Raw genomic sequence first — 21,094 nt, forward strand, 5'->3', positions numbered from 1 at the left:
TTGTACAAAATGTGTACCTGCATGCGCATCAAATGGAAGTCATAGAGCAAAAGAAAAAGGCAAGGCAGTGCAAAAATATTGAAAAAAATATTTTAGTTAAACTTAGCTTTAAAATGGACACTATGGAAATTACTATACATTCATACAAGCCTTAATAATGTCACATGATATAAGTCTATAAGATTTTTTTTCTTCATTTAATGGTCCACCAGGTAAAACTGCATGTCAGATCCTCTAGAAAAGTATTAAAGCTTCTTTTCTCAACAACCGCATGATCCGAGTTATGACAGATGTAAACGTTTAATCCCTAACCCCAAATATGAACAATAGTAATAGTTATGCCCATCTTAGCTAGCCCCACTTATGAGTTAATAAGGCCGAAAAAGAGGAGCAAATATAAGAGGAAGACTGCATCAGAGAGTTCTGATCGTTATTAACTGTTTAAGTGTGGATGCTATGATTTATGGTGCTAAAGTGGCCTGAGTAGAAATGTCACAGTGCATTTCCAGATGCATCTATCTTGTGGTTTTGGCAGCTTGTTGTTCTTTAGACTTACATGTTTGACGTACATTAGAGTTGATCCACACATACGTGCACTGGCACACATGCGCATATGCACAGTTCTCTCCCATCCTCTCTGAATCCCCGTCTTGTTCAGTATTCCAGCGTCTTCGGACATCTGCTTTCCATTGCCAGCATCTCTGAAGACTTGAAAACATTAAATGCTGGCACAAGCTCGGTCTCACTCCAGCACTTAATGCTGCACTTAAGTGACTTGAAAGGCAGGAGGCGAGAATTGTAGAAAATGAAGTGTCACCGAAATAAAAAATCACCTAAGATTACCACCAATTACATTTAATAATGGCCGACCCATCTGCTGATCAGATGCAGGGAGTCCCCGTGGTCCAGTGGTGGGGTTCTGGGGTGGGGGGTTGCACTGTGTCTACTCCTACTGTATATTTCTGTAAAGCAGTGATTCTAAGTAGCTTTTCTGGATTACAGTTTTGATTTTGGACATCAAGTTGTCATTTGGCCTCAAACCAGTAATAATAATTAATAATAATAATAATCTAAATATCATTAAAATATTCATAAAATCAAATGCTAAATGTTTACATGCGCAACAATACCCTGATAACTCTGGCATATAAGAAAAATATGTTTACATGAGATTTTAAATCTGTTTTTCAATCTGTTGACATCACATATTTGAAGAAAGATATGCCCTTGCAAAAAAATCAGAAAAGGTATTTTTGACTGTGCCAGTATTTTCTGCTTAATATTTTTGTGGAACCATGATTTACTTATGTTATTTTTCTTTTATTTATTATAAATTACTTATCTATATCTAACGTGATAAAACACAGTTTTTAACCTGAGCTTTCACTTTGTTGGGATATAATTGATGCAAGTTTGTGCAAACACACTCATACACTGAAAATATGCAAAGTGAACATGACAAATTGACAGTTTTCTAAATTTATGTTAAAAATGTGATCTACAGATCAAATAATGTGTTTTTAATTTCCCCAAATAATTGGTAACTATATTGACCAAATGACATGCATTTGCACCAAATAAAGCAGAGCTTGACTGGAAGCAGAGACTCTGATGTCACCAAAGTTATGGGAAGTGTTTTCTGTGCCTCTTTAAAAGTTGACAAGTCTGAATAAGATGGATTTATAGCATGGGAGTGTTTGTCTTATAAAGCAGCTTTGTTATTTGCCCAGAGTCTAAAAGCCTTGTTCTTTTGTACACGTGAAACAAGGATGACAAAGGAAGTGTTTTTCTGCTCTGTGATTGTGTTCTTGTGCTCTTGTGAATGAGGCCAGCACACCAGTCTGGTTTTCATCACGGAGCTCTCTGGCTTTGCCCTCAGGTGTTATTGGCACCACACTGCAGTGATCTCACACCCAAGATTGTCATTCCTTAATAGCTTCTGAATGCTTGCAAACCTGCTCCCTCCTTTACCCTGGCTTACATTTGGTCAAGATCAGAGATCTTCCAAGAGAGCTGAAGAAACATCCTCTCTGTGTTCTGTCTGTCCTCCAGGTATAGATGAGAGCCAATGTGCTCTTCGTCCTTCATCCTTCTCAGTTTGATTTCACTGTGTGAGATACAGACAAAAAGTCTGGGAGAAAAATCTCTTCTGGAGGTTTCTATTGTGTATATATCAAGACTTTTTATGAGGTATCATCTCCACATCTGGATAGCTGACATAAAGCATTGCTGTGCTTCAGCCTGCAGCCGTGCTTCATATTTATATTATGTTATGTTATGTTATGTTATGTTATATACTTCTAAAAATATATTTAATGGATTATTAAATATAAATATATATATATATATATATATATATATATATATATATATATATATATATATATATATATATATATATATATATATATATATATATATTTATTTATTGAAAATGCAATTTAGAATTATGGCAGATTTGCCTCCCCTAAAATGCCCTTTCTACTGACTCTATCAATGAAAAGTAGGATAAAATCCTTAAACAATATTTTATAATACAAGAACACATAATTTCGGTCATGCATCTGATGATACCAATGTTTTAAGTACAAGTAGGCTATATGTTCCACTCCTCTTTGAGCATTAAAATCCCTCTTTCTTTTTTCTCTCTCTCTTTTTCTCTTTGTTCCAGCTTTCACAACTGGAGCTTTCACAGACTCCCACCTTCTGACCAAAACCAAGTGCAATACCCAGAAGTGAATTACCATTGCAAATTCAATATAAATCCAATCTAACATTCTGTCCAAGTTTCCAAATGTGAGAGGAGCTTCTCTTATGCAGCCTTGGCGTAACTAATTCTGTTAATGTAACAAAGCATCATGTCTTTAAACCTCTCCCATAATTCTCTCCATATAGAGCAAGGATTTTAATGCAAACTTGGATCTGAATTGATGTAACTTGGCAGCACATTTTTGGAACTGGACAATAATGCATTAAAGGAATCATATGGAGTGTGAAGTATTCTCATACTGAGCCATTTCCCTCGTCTTCTGTAGGTTGGATGTGCACATTTCTGTGTTGCACAAGCGCGTCGATTTGGGACAATCAACTCCGATCATCACCTTCAGCAAAAGGCATTTCAACTGCTGTTCATGCCCCAAAGCTTCTACTGTTATTTTGAAACAAAAACTCCTATTTGTGTCTTCTGTTCCTCATGGTTGCTTAAATAGCTATTTTGGGGGTTAAAGGGTCTTAGCTAAATGGCTCACAGCAAAACTGTTTTCACAAGCTGCCTCTTGTGGCAAGAACTGCATCCCAGATATGATATTGAGCAATTCTGAAAATCTGTAAAACAGATTTGTGTTGAAAATTCCTGTGGCTTCTGGCTATATTCTCTCTGCACCTCACATCAGCAGTATAGTTTACCTCTACTTGACTTTGTGGCATTTGAAGACGTCTTGTGAAACCGATTATCAGTGTCACATACAGGAATCAAGCCTAAAATGGGTTTACCATATATAATTTCTATTTAAAATGAGCAAGACAGCATAGTAGCATGCTAAGGGATGAAAGAACAGGAGGACATAATTAAAAGAATGTTAGTTTTAGTGTGAAACAAACTATTCCAATGTCATTGACAAACCTCTCAATCCTCGCCAGATGAACCGAGAAAGCCCTGGCTTTAGCTCAGCGAGCAGTGATGTTATACACAAACACAGTTTGACATTCCAACTGTGGGATTTCGAGGCCAAGAAAAAATGATCCAAGATTTAATAAACAACCATTATTGTTCTTTGAAAACTAAAATGGATGTGAAAAAGTGTGTTTCTTCTGTTTATAGAGTTGAGTGGATCCAGCATGTGCTTTACAGGACCTGCGTGTCTTGTGACCTCCTTCTCCTTCTCCATCTTTTCTTTTTCTCTTTCTCTCGTTTCTTCTAACCTCTCAACACTCATTTCTTTGTTTCCCTCACAGTTGTTTGCTTTATAGCAATTACTTGTCACCTTTTCATTTTGTGTACTTGGAAACAATATCTTACAGAACCTCTTTTGTCTTCGGTTTGGCTTTATCCACATGTTTAGATGCTGGTTTTGATCAGAATCCATTGGGTGTTGCATTAATAGTTTCATCATTGCGAACAAATTAAATTTCTAAAATCGAGTTAGTAAAAAACTTGAAAAATGTGGTCACCCACACTGGACTCCAAAAGAGTGTCAGCTTTCCTTCTGGAAATATTTTCAAACCGTATTTATCTCAATTTTGATTACATTTGCTACACTCAGTTTAAGAGTTCTCCCTGTGCAATGACATTGACTGTGTCTCGTTGTTAAAATTAAGTAGGCTACTCCGTTAAAAAAAGTCGTGCAATGGGATTAAAAGATTGTTGAATCATTTTAAAAATCTGTAAATGTTAATATAGCTGTCGTATTCTCCACCTGTTTCAGTGAATGGGGGATGTATCTCATTCTGTTCAGAGAAGGAAAGCACTCCTGAGCTGACAGCAGAAGAAGGATCCTTGCTGCGCTGTGGACAGAACCTGCCAGTTCAGTCTGGAGCCCTGTACCACCACAGCAGCCACTGTGGACCGCCCACACAGAACCTTCTTCACCTGCAGGAAAGCCCCCACCGAGACGCCAGGTGAGACTAGCACAGTGCAACACTTTTGTGGTTTTATGGCTAAAAAAAGTAACTGAATGTGCTATTTAAAATATATGTTAACATTGGCAAAGCATAACGTTATTTCTTTCAATTTTGACTTTCTTTCAAAATTAGCCAATAATCTACTACATATCTGATGTACATTTATTTGATGGAACTGTGAAACTGTTTGCATCATGATTTATGCAGTCTAATTAATATTCATGAATGAATCATTGTTATTTTGTGAAATGACAAACAGCAATTCCCCTTCCTCCTACTTACACTACCAGTCAAAAGTTTGGGGTCAGTGAGATTTGTTTATTAATATATTTATTGGTTGGTTTGAAACCATTTATTTGTTTAAAGGGAGGTCGCAGGGAATTGGACCGTCCGAGCAGTGGTGGTGGCCCAGCATTTATTTTTAAAAGTGACAGTAAAGACATTGATTGATTTACAAAAGATTTATAAAGATACATATTTATATTTCAAATAAATGTTGTTCTTTTAAACGTTCTATTTATCAAACAATCCTGAAAATAATTGGGCCAATATCATAGTTTCAGCCTATTAAAATTATTTCTGAAGGATCATGTGATACCAGAGACTGGAGTAATGGCTCCTGAAAATTCAGCTTTGCAGACAAAGGAATAAAATACATTTTAAATTATATTATAATAGAAAATAGTTATTTTAAATTGTTATAGTATATCACACTTTTACTCTATTTTTGATAAAATAAATACATTCTTGGTGAGCATAAGAAACATCTTACTGATCCTTAACTTTTAAATGGTATATTAGTACCATTACTGATGAAAAAACAAACATATATTTGCTTTTTGTTCTCTGAGACATCCAGGATTCGCAGTTCATGTGAGTAGGATCTAGTAAAGTGCATGTAAAGTATTTAAGATTGCAAGTTTATAGTCCTGCTTATTACATTAGAAATGTAAACACATATCTGCAAAGCAAATAAAGTAGGTTGTTTAATAAAGCTTTAATGTAGTGTGGAACAAATCAAACAAGCTAGTAAAACACTGCAGCACTGATGGCACTTCTTGGCTGCGTTTGTTTTTTAAATGGGTAGGGAAAGAGACTGCCGTTGGTTTCTGTTGGCTTCTGTGTAGCCACAGTATAGTTGAAACCCATCGTTTCAGCGAGGGACGCTATCCAAAGTGCTTTCACTCAAACATGCCATCCAACTCTCCCAATACTGTCGCTGAATGTCACTGCTTCAGCCAGACAGGAAGTGGTGAGCCTGAATGGAGCGACTCATGACAAACTTGAGGCTTCGGCTCAGCCAGCGCTCTAGCATTAGCGGTTTCCCGAACCAAGTGAAAAGGGGACTTAGACAAAATCTTTCACAGGCTGCTGGGACAGAGGGCCCTTCTCACATCATCCCGGAGCTTTGCACACAAATCCATAATGAGCAAACTGACAGGAATTATTATGTGGAAGATCACAGCGACGCACTGAGAAATATGACCTCCATGGGGTGGGGGGTGATGGGGTAAGCAAAGATTTCCACTATGAAGGGGAGTATTGTAAACACAGAGCGTTTAGAGGCCCACCATTATACCACCAAAACCAGGTGACTTCTATTTAGCTCCCATGTAGGCTTCGGTTAACTCCTTTTGTGTCATCAAAGCCTGTCATACGCTGAGTATGATTTGAGTATGACAACCTGCTTGTATTCATCTCTCTCTCTTCTTATTTTTAAATACCCATTCATAACTATAGTTCAGGCCAAATTTCCTGCATCATTTATTCATGGAATTGCTCAGGAGCATTTGTGGTGGAACTAACCGGTGTTTTAAAACACACCGCAGTGGAAACCCATCCAAAGGCTGTTTCTTGAGAGAGAGAGGGAGAGAGAGAGAGAGAGGGGCATAACAACTAGCTTCTGATCAGCACAAACCAAACAGTATAACCTAATAAGATTCTGTAAGGGTTTACAAAACGAATCTCCAATCGTGTCGCTTTTGGTCAAACATTGTCCGTGTTAACAGAGATGATTGAGAGTGCAGGTCTGCCAGTACCGGAGCACAGAGCTTGTCTGTTCCTTTGGTGTCTGACAGTGCAGAGTTGGCAGTGCTTTGAGAAGCCCTGGCCTTTATCTTTCAACAAGCCAGGCCGCTAATAGTGTGCATATTCTTTCTGCTCGGTTCTTCCTAAATGCTCCTCATATTCCTCTGGGTGTGTTTCATTCTCCCGCAGGTCTGCTGGCTTTCAGACGTCTCTCAGCTCATCGTCTCTGTCCGGTGGCGTCAATGGGTGTCATCCGTCCTATCCCATCAAACAGGAAGGCTACAAGCTGGGATCGGCCCTGGTTGACTTTTCAGAAGGGATGGGAGCAGGTCGCAGGGAATTGGACCGTCTGAGCAGCGGCAGCGGTGGCGGCGGAGGTAACTTAGCAACAGTTCTCTCGTTGTCAGCAATGGCGGTGACTGTGTATCCATTTAATAATGAAGATGGCTCCTCCCTACCGGCTTTGTCCCCGAGCTCGCGTCACTCAGCAAGGCCGAACACGAGTGGACTGAAGAGACGCTGCCTCTCGGTGGCCTCCCAGTCAGCCTCGGAGGGAATCGATATTGGCGCAAACATCTGCTCCTCCCAGATGTCCTGCGTTAACGGCCTGCGCACCAATTCGTCGTCGCCTACCGCTGCCACGTTCTCCCACAAGCCTCTCCCAAGCCCTCAGCTGCCGTCACCTTCCACCTCGTCCTGCCTCCTACCTCTCTCCTCTTCGTCTTCGTCCTCCTCGGTGTCATCGGTGGAGCATTGTGAGGACGTGGGCTCCATGCATCCGGGGCCCGGCGTGGGTAGCAGCGACGGGCTTGGACTTCTCATACAGCCCGGTGCTGTGCTGGACGGCTGTACGGCGACGCTGAAACAGGAACCGGTGGATGAGTTCTCTCCAAGTGAGGAGGAGCTCTTTCAGCATCACTATCACTATCTGACGACCCACGGAAGCCACTGCGGTGGGCATTCCCACCATCACCACCACCATCAAACAGGCCCCCCACGGCCGCCCATGCCCCCTCCTTACCACCTGCACCAGTACATGGGCTCCAGCCCAGGAGCTCTACTGCATTTTCAGAGCCAGCAGGAGTCTCCACCCTCAGGCCTGCTGGCACAACACAAACCCACAGGCCTGGTCGAACAGCAGGTGGCCGACAGGGAGGACGTATTTAGCGATAAGCAGGTATGCCGATGGATTGACTGCAGCGCGGCGTATGAGCAGCAGGAGGAGCTGGTTAGGCATATCGAGAAGGTCCACATCGACCAGCGCAAGGGTGAGGACTTCACCTGCTTTTGGGCCGGATGTGTCCGTCGCTACAAACCCTTCAATGCCCGCTACAAGTTGCTCATCCACATGAGGGTTCACTCTGGAGAGAAACCTAACAAATGCATGGTGAGTATCTACCATTTTTAGCTGGCTGTCAAAAGCGCAGTATTTCCAGTGGTTCCCCATAATGAAATTCATAGAGGTGATTATAGCTGGCAGCTGAAAATGGCCTTGAAAATGCATACGCAGTATTTCGGACTGAATTGCTTTTTTTGGAATCCTCATTGGCTTAAATTTGAGTGGAAAGTTGGGGAAACCAAATGCCTGTGTAATTATTTTTAATTAATCAGGTCAGTTTTAAAATCAGTTTTAAGCATGTATTATCAACTTAGGACAAATAACTCTTTCATTAGGCTTTATTAAACCGAATTTCTTTCTAAAGGACCCACAATGTTTTTTTTAACAAATGTATTTTTATGTCCATTTATTCAAGGAATAGAATTGGAAGTTCTCTCCTAGCTTTATTTTTCGTAACAGCTTTCAAGGGACCACCTATGCCTATTTTCCTCAGCTTTTTTTACACAACCATATCACATGGCATGAGAAATTATGATTTCAACTGAAAGCACAACTAATTTTCCACTGACGGGTTTGGGTATTTAATTGGACCTGTAGTCTAGCTGTATAAATAGTGTTGTGGTGAAACCCAAGACATCCAGGTAAAACTCTCAGATTCCACAAGTCAACACACTAATCAATGTCAAAGTGCCTTTTCTAACATTCTCAGCTCAAGTGGAAAAATGGCTCCAGCCCCAGCAATGCACAAGTCCAAATACACAATTAGTCCACAATTTGTGTAGGGTGAAACTCTGTTTATTTTCTTAAGATCTCTTTCTCTCTCTCTCTGTCTTTCTGTCCTTTCCTTTAAAAAAAAAAAAAATATATATATATATATATGATTGAGATCTTAGAAAAAACCCTACACATCTGTTTAACATAACCAAACAATGCATGCACTTGATCCCTTTAAATAGGATGTTTAAATGTTTAGCCGTCCCACAAGTATTAAGCGAATTGGCTGTTTATCCAAACTAAACACTTGGAAAAATGAAGTAGTCTGTAAGAACGGAGAGCCGCAAGAGGAGACGACTAGCAAAATTCCCCTCTATTGCTCAATTGGAGAACGTTAGGTTTCTTGTCAGATATATTCAATTTCATACACAAGATTCTGTCCAAAAATCCTTTTATTTTACAGATACTTTAACAGCTTGTTTTTCGAAGTCGGCCTATTTATTTAAATCCCAGGATGCCTTTTTGTATCTGAATTATCAGTTTAGCCGTGTCAATAAGAGACAGCTGTACGATAATATTTGGAGCATGTTACAAGGGTAGCATTAAGTAGTTCCGTTGAGGTTATTAATGACAAGTTTTGTTTATTCTCGAGAAGACGTTGGTTTACTCTGAGCTCACAGCAGCTGGACTGACAGATGTAATTGGATCTTATAAATTCCTTCAAATCCATGCAACTACACTTTCGGCATTGCTGCGCACTCTGCAGCATAAACTTGGTAGTTCTGGAAATCATTTTTGACAATCGTTGCTTTGTTGTTGCATATATGTATTTGAGTATTATTGTTTTTTTTTTCTTGTTTTTTTTATAGCAGAATTTCTGAAACTTTTTCTCACTTGCTCATACTTGTAGGCTAAAACAGTGTTGTAGGAGTTCTTACTCTCAAAACTCTGCCCGGACTATGTGGCAAGAGCCATGGTGTAACCTGTCAGAACAAACAAACACTCATTTTTATTAATTGCGATGCTAAGCAGATGCTAAGATAGGAACAAATGCATTATTGTTGTAAAATGGCTGGACATTGTCTCTGGATGGCGAAGGCCTCTCACTGAGTCAACTCTGTCCAAGTTCAGTGTCTGTTTTTAGGCAGTCCGATGGCCTGGACTAGAACCGCATTAAAATTTCCTGTGCGAAAAAGAGAAAAGGTCAATTTAAGTCAAACGTCAAAGGATTTCAAATTTAGTGGATCATTAAATGAATCCCAACAGGCAGTAAGTGTGCTACTTTCAGGCTTATTCAGAAAGATTTAGATTTTTATTTTGTAACTTGGTGCTTTCAAATATGAATTACTTGCATTTAAACAGATTTTTTAAAAAGGAAATAGTAAAGTAAATAATGTGTTCAAGTTCAAATTTTCAAGTATTGATGTTTTTTTTGTTTTGTTTTTTTAAAGTGACTTTAATGGTATTAATACTAATGCTATATGACAGGATATTTTTATGGGAAATTTCTTTTTTGTATAGACTCAATCACCCAAACTGTGTGATTCTGAATGAAAACTCCTCTTGATTCATTCAGTAATGTAATCATTGGAGGAAAAAAAAATATTATATTTGTATTATTTTATTTATTTAAAATATAATTTACATACTATATATATATTATATATATATATATATTAATAGTAATAATAATTTATTTATATTTCACTATTGGATGAGTGCATATACTTGACTAGTTGACCTTTCTCAGGTTGTGAAGTGTTTTCATTTTTTCCTCTGTATCGTTGTTTTCCTGTGACCTCCGCAGGAAGCTGCTTTTGTCTGAAACATGTTGCGTTTGTGGCCTTTGCACAGTATACAAAGACATTTTGGTATTCTAGCTATTTGTGCAGAGGAAACCGATGAGACGTTTTGATTTAGAAGCAAATGCTTGAGAAAACCCAGCTAATCCCTTTATTATCTTTCCAACTGCAGATTCCTCAGAGAGCGCACGAGGCACGATTTCCCTGCATCCAAACATAACACTTTCTCATTCCTCTCTCTCTCTCTCTCTCTCTCTCTCTCCCTCTCTTTCTCTTCCTTGCTTTGTCTTCTCTCACAACTTTGCTGCATTTCATTTGTATCATGCAGCGCCTTGGCAGGAAAAAGTCATTATCACAAACATAGGACAGGGTTCTGACTCTCAGCTTTGTCACCGTCCATACCTGGACGTGGTTTTATGCCCGGGCACGTAAAAACACAGCTACATCTGCAATCACTGAGCTCGGCAGACCTCTTAAAACCGCTTCGCAGAGTTTGAGAGGCTTTTTCGGTTCACCCAGTCCAATTAAAAAGTGCTGCGGGCTGTTTTGTGGTAGTCGGACAGCAGAGGCAAAAGGCATCTAAAAGGAAACAACATAATCTCACTGCAATATCCTGTTGTGTTTCATGTCTAATTCAAGTTTTGTTTTAGCTTATTGCTTTTTTGCCCTTTTTGTCTGCATTAATATTAAAAATGTATCCAGCGACTGCTGCCCCGACACTGTCCCAGGGCTCTTATACGTCAATGCTGTACTGGATTCAACTCTGGATTTGTATTTCGGATCACCTATCCCAGCAGCTCATGAAATTCATGTAAATATTCATCAAAGCGTATCTGTTGATAATACTCCAGTTACTTATCCAGTTGATCATGTTTGATGAGCAGATCCATGCTACAACGTTGGACATTAATGATGGTTTCTTTATTGAATTTCCTCTGGAATGTATTGGTTTAATCTTATTTCATTACTATCTTGGCTTTGGTTTAGCGTTATTGCAGTCGACTTGAGGTTCTCTTGCCATTTTCTGCAGTTTGTTCCTGCTGTGACAGGTTAAGAGTATGGGCTGTGCTGGTCTGTATTTTATGTGGTTAGTGTGTGTTTACTACTGTACTAAACGGTCACTGAGTTCTCATAGTCATAATAACACCCTGTATTAATTCCTCCAACCTTTTAGATTTTACTATTTGGCTTTTCCTGCGTCATCTGTGCTGACATTCATTCAGGCATAAGTCTCATGCACAAATGTCAGTGTATTTTGGAACCAGATTGTTTGTTTGTTCAGTTTTTTTAGTCTTTTTTCATGTCTTTTCAAATAAAACGTTTTTGTTTATTCAGGGATTGAAACCCATATTTTTTTCATTGTATTTTATTTAATAATTATTTAGAATTAATAATAATAATACATTTATTTATAAAATGATATATTGTTATTATCAGTATTATTTATCATAATACATTATGAATAACAAAAAAAATATTTAATTATTACTTTACTCATTGCTCATTTGCTAAATACTACATCTTCAAAAGTGACCTCTTTTTTTTTTGTAATGCTTCTCATTTGTGAAATATTAAATTTACAAGATCACATGGGAAGGGTGTGCAAGTTTTTGCAATACAGTTTGGATGTGTGACTTTAATTTTTAATGAAGCAGTAAATGTTTCTGGGCAGTACACACCCATCTTTGTCGTCGTCACCATCACAAGACAGCTGGTCATTGAACATTTGGCCGCATGCATGTTGTAATGTTAACGGATATTAGGACTTAACTTCCTGAACCACACCTTTTTTGTTACCTCATCGAAATTAAATGCGGAGCCACCTTTACGACGATGTTTGAACATACAGGCCTTTACTTGAAGAAAAATTGGCTTAAACAACCTGCTGGAAAAAACATAGATCATGGAATTTCCTTTCTCACCCCCCCAACCCCCACCCGCTAGTGTGAAACCGGCAAACTTATATATAAAGATTTATTAGACAGATTTTTGGACAAGCGTTCAGAATTCTCCAGCAGCAGCCGGCCCAGACCTTTGCCAAAATGGCGTGTTTTGGACTAAATGGACGCTATTGTAAGCAATCAACACAGATGCTGGAAATGAAACGGCTAGCGCCATTAACTAATTAAAACGGATGGCCTGTGCATGAGCTGACTTTTTCCTCTAAAAGCAGTGGCGAAACCCGAGCCGCCTGAATTCTGCCCCGGCAAAGGCAGAAAGTGGCATTGAAACTAATGTGGATGCACTAGAATGAGCTGCTGACATTACTGCCCTGTCTACTTAACTTAGCAACTGCCAGCTCTCTAAGCCCCATTATGCTAGCAGGTAGCAACAGTTACCTGCACCGGAGCAGCAGGACTCGAGGACTGTTTCTGTTTCTACTCCATTTGCCAAAGCTTTGCATTCTGGGTGAATTGGATTTAAACGGTGGCTTGGGGAGATTGTTCTTTTTGGTGTATTTAATAAGAAGGAGGAGTTTATGATTCCAGCACGATCATTGTTCATATGAGTTTTCAGAAACGTCATAAATCTCACTCGAATCCAAGTTTCCAGATGGTACTGCAGAAGAATGCACGTGGCCAGAATCATTTTTACAATTACGGCTCATAATTTGCAACCTTCAACTCTCTAATGTTTCATCACATGAAAGTTACGGTTGAATTATATCTTTAATTTCAAGATCAACAAATCCACCTCTTTTTTTTGCTTGCTGTCAGACCCAATCTACAACTCGATTGTCTTTCCGTCATACTAATAGCTATGCAACGGAGACCATATGTGATACATATATTAGCATGATGAAACTGCTGGCATGAAATATCTGAGATTTGTCAGGAGACTGATGTTTTGGCAATGGAATGAAAGGCCTGGGAATTGATGGATCGTGCTTGTTTTCCTTGTCAAATACACCAGGCCAAGTTCTTGTCAAGCCGTAAAAGGTTTCCAGTCATTCTGTAAAGTAATGCAATCCAGTCACTCCTCCTCTCCTCTCTCTTCCTGTCTGACATTCTGCCACTTAAGCATTCTTAATAGCTACTTAACCCATAATCATTGTCAAATATCTGGTAGCTCTTTTTTTTTTCTGCTAAACACATTTTATTTTTATGGGATGCATTCAGCTTAGCCGATTCACCTGATGGCTGTAGGGCTTTAAATGCGCATAGCCAGTTATCAAAGAATAATATAACCATTCATGTTTTGTGCTAATTACATTTGTCTGGAATGCTATATTTTCAGTAAGTAATTTCGTGACATTTAATTATATACCTGAAATGTGAAACAGAGACACATTATTTTAGCACTGTGTCATATCTGTCCCGAATCCAAGTGCTTAATCGTTTTAACCCTTCGAGTGGGGTGGATCGTCTGCTAATATACTGAGGGGAATAAATATAGCTAATGGGCAAAATTTCCTCAGGCTTTTTGAGCAATATATCCTGCTAGATGCAGCACACAGATGTATGGCTTTCCACACAGGTAAACGGGCTTCATTTAGTCTTATTATGGAGAAAGAGGCTTAAAAATTGACTTTCCATCATGTTTGTGAATGGAAATTTGAAACATTTACCATTAACAAAATATTTGCCATTGAATATCTACATAAAAAGGTGGATTGTTGACTGAACTTTAAATTATGACTCCTTGATTCTATGTTTTGAGATATATTGTGATATATTTTTTTGTTTATTTACAGCACAAAGTTTTATATATATATATATTATTATTTTTAATACAGTATTGTGCTTTTTGCCATTATAGTAGTAATAATAGCACCGTATTGCTTTTATTATTCGGTTTCAGTGTTTTTATTATTCCAATATAACCTTTGTCTGTTTTTTCTGTAATTGTTTATTAGCATTGCAGCACAAATGTGTGGAAAATCACTTGGTTTTACATGATCTAGCCAGGTGACATTAAAAAAATCTGGCAGAGAGTGTGCAAAGAAAATGCTGAGCTGTTTTAAAGGGAAATGTTGCTAGTTAAATACAGATATTTGGATACAGTTGTATTTTATAGCTTATTTTATATTTAAAAGAGCTGTTAGCCATATTTCTTATGCTCCTCGGTCATACAATTTTCTTTTAAGTTGATATGCATTAACTGATGGGTTCACATTTGACAAGTTAAGCTCACTCGACAGCATTATGTTTCTTACAACAAATAAAAATGTCAGTGTATCACTCTTTTATTAAAACAAATGGGCCCAATTCCAAATGTAAAAGTACCAATGTGAATCTTATAATTTTAGAAATTGTTTACATTTGTATAAATTGAGCTGTAAATTTTTTCACAATTGTTACAGTTTTATTAAGGTTTTAGCTGTAATTGTCAACTCTTTTTTCTCAAATTTTTGTGTTAATCAACATTAAGTCTAAAGTGTTGCAAATTGAACTTAATTTATGTAGATTCCAGAATATTCCTTTAATAAAAAAGGACATTTGTCTCTACCATTTTGGTCACAGGTACAGTATGGTAATATATATATATATATATATATATATATATATATATATATATATATATATATATATATATATATATAAATAAATATATATATATATATATATATATAATTTATTTTAGTTTTTTTTTTAATTTATTATGAATTTTAAGTGCTGAAAGTGTTTCTATAATGCTTTTATTTCACTAGTTACACATTAGAAATGTGGTAATAAATTTGTATAATGGTGATTTAATGTCTCAGTGTGGGCCCTTTATGGCTTAAATGTACACAGGGCCAGTCATGAATGTGTTTAATTTAGAGTATCTTCCTCATTGTCACTATAGAGAGCATGTTGACACATAGCCTACGCCAAGTATCATCTGCCAAACACTCCTAAAAATAAATAACAGTAGTCAAGGCGCTATTTACATCGCACCCAGCCTTTCCGCAAACATTCACCATAAACCCCAGTGTGTAAACAGAGCACGGACAGTTTTGAGTTAAGACTGAATATCCCAGTGTTCTCAGAAAGGGTTTGTTGAGGTACACAGATGGGCCATGGGACTTAGTAGCACAGAGAGCCAGGTTAGGATCCCAAGTATCTCTCAAAACCAAACCAACCCAGTTAATAAACAGCCACATAACTGGAGACTTCATGGTGCCCATCTAGCCCTAAACCACGTCCCATCTGCGGTCTGAACAGAGCCCAAAACTAAGTGTGGGAGGCTTGTGACAGCGTCTCTCTTACAGACTTATGGACTGTGACAGCGTTCTGTCTCATTTGTCATCTGCTGTCACTCAGATGGATGTAACCAGAGCAACTTCTTTTACCAAAAGCCTGTTCCCATAAACCCTTCACCACAGCGACGGTTATGGGTGTGGATTTGGGGGGCAGTAAGAATGTGGTGTGCTGATTCGATTCCACATTTCAAGCTTGGTGTAGAGATCCGGTTAGGACATGGTGCGCTTTACTGCTGACGCGCAGCTGGATTCAACAGGCCAATTAGAGCTCTCCCCATGCAACTATTCATTCCCCACCAGAAGAGCTGTCCACGCTCTGTCTAAGCACTTGTCTGATTATATTGTCAAGATTTATTTCAAGATTTGGTATGGAAGTACAGCACAGAAACAGCCAGCACTACAGGCTACACTGTGAGGGACTATTTCCACCAATAATAATAATAACAGTAACTTTTTTACTTAATATCAACACTAACTTCTGCCCTTTAATACTGTTCAAATCATTTTTTTTTATTACAAATTGCGTAAATGATGGCTGCTGAAAGTACAGCTTTGTCGTCACAGGATGTATTTAAAAAACAGTTATTTTAAATTGTTATAATATTTCACAATATTGCAGTTTTTATTATGTTTTTGGTCAAATACATTCGGTAAGAGACTTTTAAAAGCATGAAAAAAATCTTACAGACCACAAACACTGGCACATAGTATTATCCAAAGCAATTTATATAGCTTTTTTTTAAAACTAGTTCATGTACTCTCTGGGAATCGAACCCTTGACCTTGGTATCATTGCACCAACAGAAATGTTTCCATCTGAAAGACATTGCTTTGTTTGTCCCTGTGAGTTTTCATTGAGATAGCATGTGGCTTTTTATTGTGTGCAGCTCACTGATGTGGATTTCCAAAGATCAGTAGCGCAGACATACAACTCTTGTCTTGTTCATTTTGGTGACAAACTGCAAAAGACTTTTTGTCTTCCAAACAATGATTTCATTCCTTCTCTAAAGGTCTCATGATGCATTCTGATACATTCTACGTGACCTCAAAACTCGTGCCTCATCTATTCACCCCTTAAATTTGATTTAAAATGACAGGTTTGTGAAGCTAAAAAGGATTCAGTTTCTTAATGGACTTGAATGTGACCATAAAGATACGCTCCAAATCACTGTATAATGTCCAGCCATTGTTTCCACAGTAGTGAAATATTGAGAAAATAGCACGTTCTATGGCTCCTTGAAGACTGGATATTATCCTCTTCAAAGCTTAAATACAACCAGAACAAGTGACACGGATGAGCCAAAATCATATTTCTGCATAGAAAAGCCAAAACTTAGATTAGGTCATGCACAATTTAGGATATTAGCAATGGAAAAGGGATATTAGCATTAAAAAAAACAGTGCTTTGTAATACCGTGAGCGTCTCGTTCGCAAATACCAAGAGGGGATTGAATGCCAGCCCCAGACTCATATTACTGCTAAGGTAAACAAGTGTGTGATGAAAAATTTCAAGTTAAATACTCCATAAATATATGAAAACGTTTACTGTGGAATATCACAGGACAGTGAGGCCTTGTTATTTGGGTCTATTTCTTTTTCTTTCTTTTTTGTCTTTCTCAACTGAGTTATTGATTTTGTGTGAGGTATTTGAAGTGAAATTGGACTTTAGATATAAATATTTGTGGTGGTAATTTTTAATAATGACTTAGTCTGAATGTTGATTACTATATCTTTATAAGTATTACTGTCTCCGATTTGAGTTATTGATTTTGTGTGTATTTTATTTTATTATTTTATTGATTTCAGAATAGTTTTATCTAGTTAACCTTTCTTCCTTTTTTTTGTTGCACTGTTAGATTTTCATTTTATGAGTATTACATATTTATTTTCAGTTCAAAACCTTATGCCTCATATTCCACTGTGATTCAACATGATTTAATGTTGAGTCATACTGTATGACGTATCAATATTAATAATGTGTTCTGTGGTGAAATATGACCTGATAAATTGCCCTTTTACTGCACTTTTGAGTAGAAAATAACAAAACAAGAGAATCCTGAAGGGGAAATGCAACAATCAGGCTCCCAAAAGACAACAACGCAAGCTCTCTCTATTGTAGTTGAATTTCATCACATTTCTGGCCGGCGTAAATGTTCTGCTTCCAACTCTGTCCAACTGTGCTAGATGTCATTTGACTGTTCTCAATACATTTAACCTGCCATGTTGACCTATTGTTCAGTTGAATAGTTTTGTTTTGTTCATGAATCTGACAGAGCCTTTGACGCAGAGGCGTTTGACTTGGCAGGTGCAAGGCACTCTGGGATGTTTATTTGTTGTCAGGTTGGAGATATAGAGTAACTTAGAGAGCGGGCATGAGACAGAGCCAGCTGTGTCAACTGTAGACGTTATGCCAACAGGGTGGAGGGTGGAAAGAAAAGGCGAGAGAAAGACGGGAAAGTTTATAGTCTACATATTCATGTCATACAATGAGAGATGTTGTGAAATGTGGCCTTTTTTGGTATTCAGCCTAGAGTTTTGATGACATTTGAACCTGATGAAGTATGGCATGACCCTGACAGCCAATTTTTTATAATAAAGAGCTCTCATGCGAAAATTGTGAGTTTTTCTGGTGTCACTTAGAAAGTTCAGCAAGTGTAATTCCTAAATCGAATATATAAAAGGAAAAACGCACACTCCAGCATATTAAAAGTGACTTGTTTCTCGCGCTGACCAGTTAAAGGGGAAGTTTCTGAGCGATTAAAGTCAAAGTATCTGTCACTTTACGCCACCGCTGCTGGGAACCGAACGCTAGCAGGTGTTAGTGAGTAGATGGGGACTGACGGCTGTTAATGGACTCTGAGAGCCCTCTGCGTCAAATGCTGGATTTGTCCCTCCGCATGCATGAACCGATGCACATATCATGTTGAGGAGATTCATCACATCTCACTGTGTCCTGGGTCATGTTGCACGAAACGGGGAGATAATTGATGGCTTGGTGGTATTGTAAAGGCATCGAGGCGAGTGTAATACTCTCTAATTAGCTATTAGAGATACTTAGAACAGATAGAGTGAGAGGCCGGTTACTGGAGTGACAGATTGTGCTTGGTATCCATCAGCGCTTTGAGAGCTTCCACAGTATGGCCAGAGAAACTGAGAACGCTGTTTGGCTTCTTTGGTGTTCAGTTTAACAAAGAAAACACGGATTAAATAAATTTGACACTAAGTTAATGGTGCCAGGTCTTTAGGCCTGTAACATGTAGGGTAAGATGAGGGCATATGCCCTACTTAAGAGCAGTGTGCATTTACTACTAGTGATGAATATATATACTAATGTGCATATGTGACCCTGGAGCACAAAACCTGTCTTAAGTCACTGGGGTATATTTGTAGCAATAGCCAAAAAAAAAAGATCGATTTTTCTTTTATGCCAAAAATCATTAGGATATCAAGGAAAGATCATGTTCCATGAAGATATTTTGTAAATTTCCTACCGTAAATATATCAAACCTTTATTTTTTATTAGTAATATGCATTGCTAAGAATTCATTTGGACAACTTTAAAGGCGATTTTCTCAGTATTTAGATTTTTTTGCACCCTCAGATTCCAGATTTTCAAATAGTATTATCTCGGCAAAATATTGTCCTATCCTCACAAACCATACAACAATGGCAAGATTATTTATTCAGGTTTCAGATGATTTATAAATCTCAATTTCAAATTTCTGTCACATATATTATTAGAGGTACATCTCGCACAAAAATGAAAATTCTCTCATTAATTACTCACCCTCATGTCGTTCCAAACCCATAAGACCTTTGTTCATCTTCGAAACACAAGTTAAATTTTTTTAATTAAACAAATTTCTTTATGAAATTCGAGAGCTTTCTGACGCTGCATTGACAGCAACACAACTACCATGTTCAAGGGCCAGAAAGGTAGTAAGGAAAATATTAAAATAGTCCATGTGACATCAGCGGTTCAACCTACTTTTTGTGTGCAAAGAAAACAACAATAATGACTTTATTCAACAATTTGAGTCTGTTTTCAGGATGTTTAAATGAGCACGCCACCTAGTCATAAATTCAGATTACTGCAGCAGGTTAGGGACATTAGAAGTTACAGGTTAAAGGCTTTTAGAAAGGAAGAGAACCTTCAGAAGCAACAGTTGACCCGGAAGGAGACCTTCACCTGTCTAAATATGAATTTATTTCTAGGTTAAAAGAAGATCACAGCTAGTTTTTTGTGAATACTGTGTCTCCTGGCTGGTAACACTTTGACAGTGTGCCCCAGAACGACACTGGGTTAAGTGCTCCCATAACGACCCATATGTTTCCTGCATGTTCTCGTTCAGGATTCCCACATGTAGCATAAGTTGCTCATGCCTGACTTTTCAATGGCGACGAGGCCAGAATCCATAATACACCTTCAATTCAATTTCCTTCAAAAACCTTGCTCTGAGTGGGGTGGGGGGGTGCTTAATGACTACACGAGAGGCCCAATTTAGTCATCATAGGTTGCTTCCTGTGAAGGTCCCATCTACAGTCTACATGGGTTTCAATCTGGTTTTACCAGTGTTGCATGAGAACAAAAAAACTGTTCGAAGAAGCAATTTTGTTAGTCATTTACATGACTACTTCCTCCACCGGTTTATCGGCCAAGCTTTCGATCCCATCTGGACAACATTTGTCAGCTGAGGATTTGTATACGCATAACATCAGGTATAAATCAGATGTTTGGAAATTTGAAAGTAACGGACGAAAGAGCAACAAAGAAAAATCAAAGATTCGTGAGAATAATTGAATGTGAATTCACATCAGCTTCGTTCCAAAAATATGTTTTCAAAAAAAAAAAAAAAGAGTGAGAGAGAAAAATTAACCAGATCTTTGATTCATATTAGGCCTCCTATTAGCAACAGATGAAGCTGGCTGCTAAAACGAGTGGCGTTTGGATGGGGAAATGATATGTGTAAACTATGTAATGTGAATGTTTTAGCTAAGCTGTGTTTAATTTTGTACCCTGATGAAGTGCATGAGAAACCTGTCTCCCCTTAGCTGTCTCATTGAATCATATGGATATAATTTCAACCATTTACGTTTTTCTGCTCTTTGCTGTGGTTGCCAGGGGGCATTTGGAAACAGGCGGATTAAAGGCACATGTTCGCTTTCGCCTGTAGTTTTTAGCCACTCCGTCTGAGTGAGCTCCGCTGTGCTCCGTGCCGAAAGACGTGTCGGCGGTTTCTCTTTTACAGGTCATAGTTACTCCAGGCGCTCAGCGGTAAACCTCGTAACACCTCTCCTTCTCCAACAGGAACCAGAATCGATTTTGTACAAGTGCTGGTCACAGAACATCGCGGTAACCTGCAGACATTGCATATCTGAGAGCGCTGAGGCAATTTGAATGTCACAC

General features: G+C 38.2%; 1 protein-coding gene across 4 annotated transcripts in view; it reads left to right on the forward strand.

Annotated features, from left to right (window-relative positions):
• The window catches only part of LOC127962999 (zinc finger protein GLIS1-like), a 69,676-nt gene that overhangs the window by 19,376 nt on the left and 29,206 nt on the right, over nt 1-21,094 (forward strand). For 3 of the 4 annotated variants that reach the window (XM_052562641.1, XM_052562638.1, XM_052562639.1), the window contains 2 exons: nt 4,425-4,617; nt 6,838-8,035. In XM_052562641.1, coding sequence (XP_052418601.1) covers nt 4,425-4,617; nt 6,838-8,035 — 1,391 coding nt within the window. The remainder of the gene's footprint in view (nt 1-4,424; nt 4,618-6,837; nt 8,036-21,094) is intronic. The other variant, XM_052562640.1, reaches the window with a different exon arrangement.

Source organism: Carassius gibelio, chromosome B8 (genome assembly GCF_023724105.1).
Source record: "Carassius gibelio isolate Cgi1373 ecotype wild population from Czech Republic chromosome B8, carGib1.2-hapl.c, whole genome shotgun sequence".
NCBI classification, from domain to species: Eukaryota; Metazoa; Chordata; class Actinopteri; order Cypriniformes; family Cyprinidae; genus Carassius; species Carassius gibelio.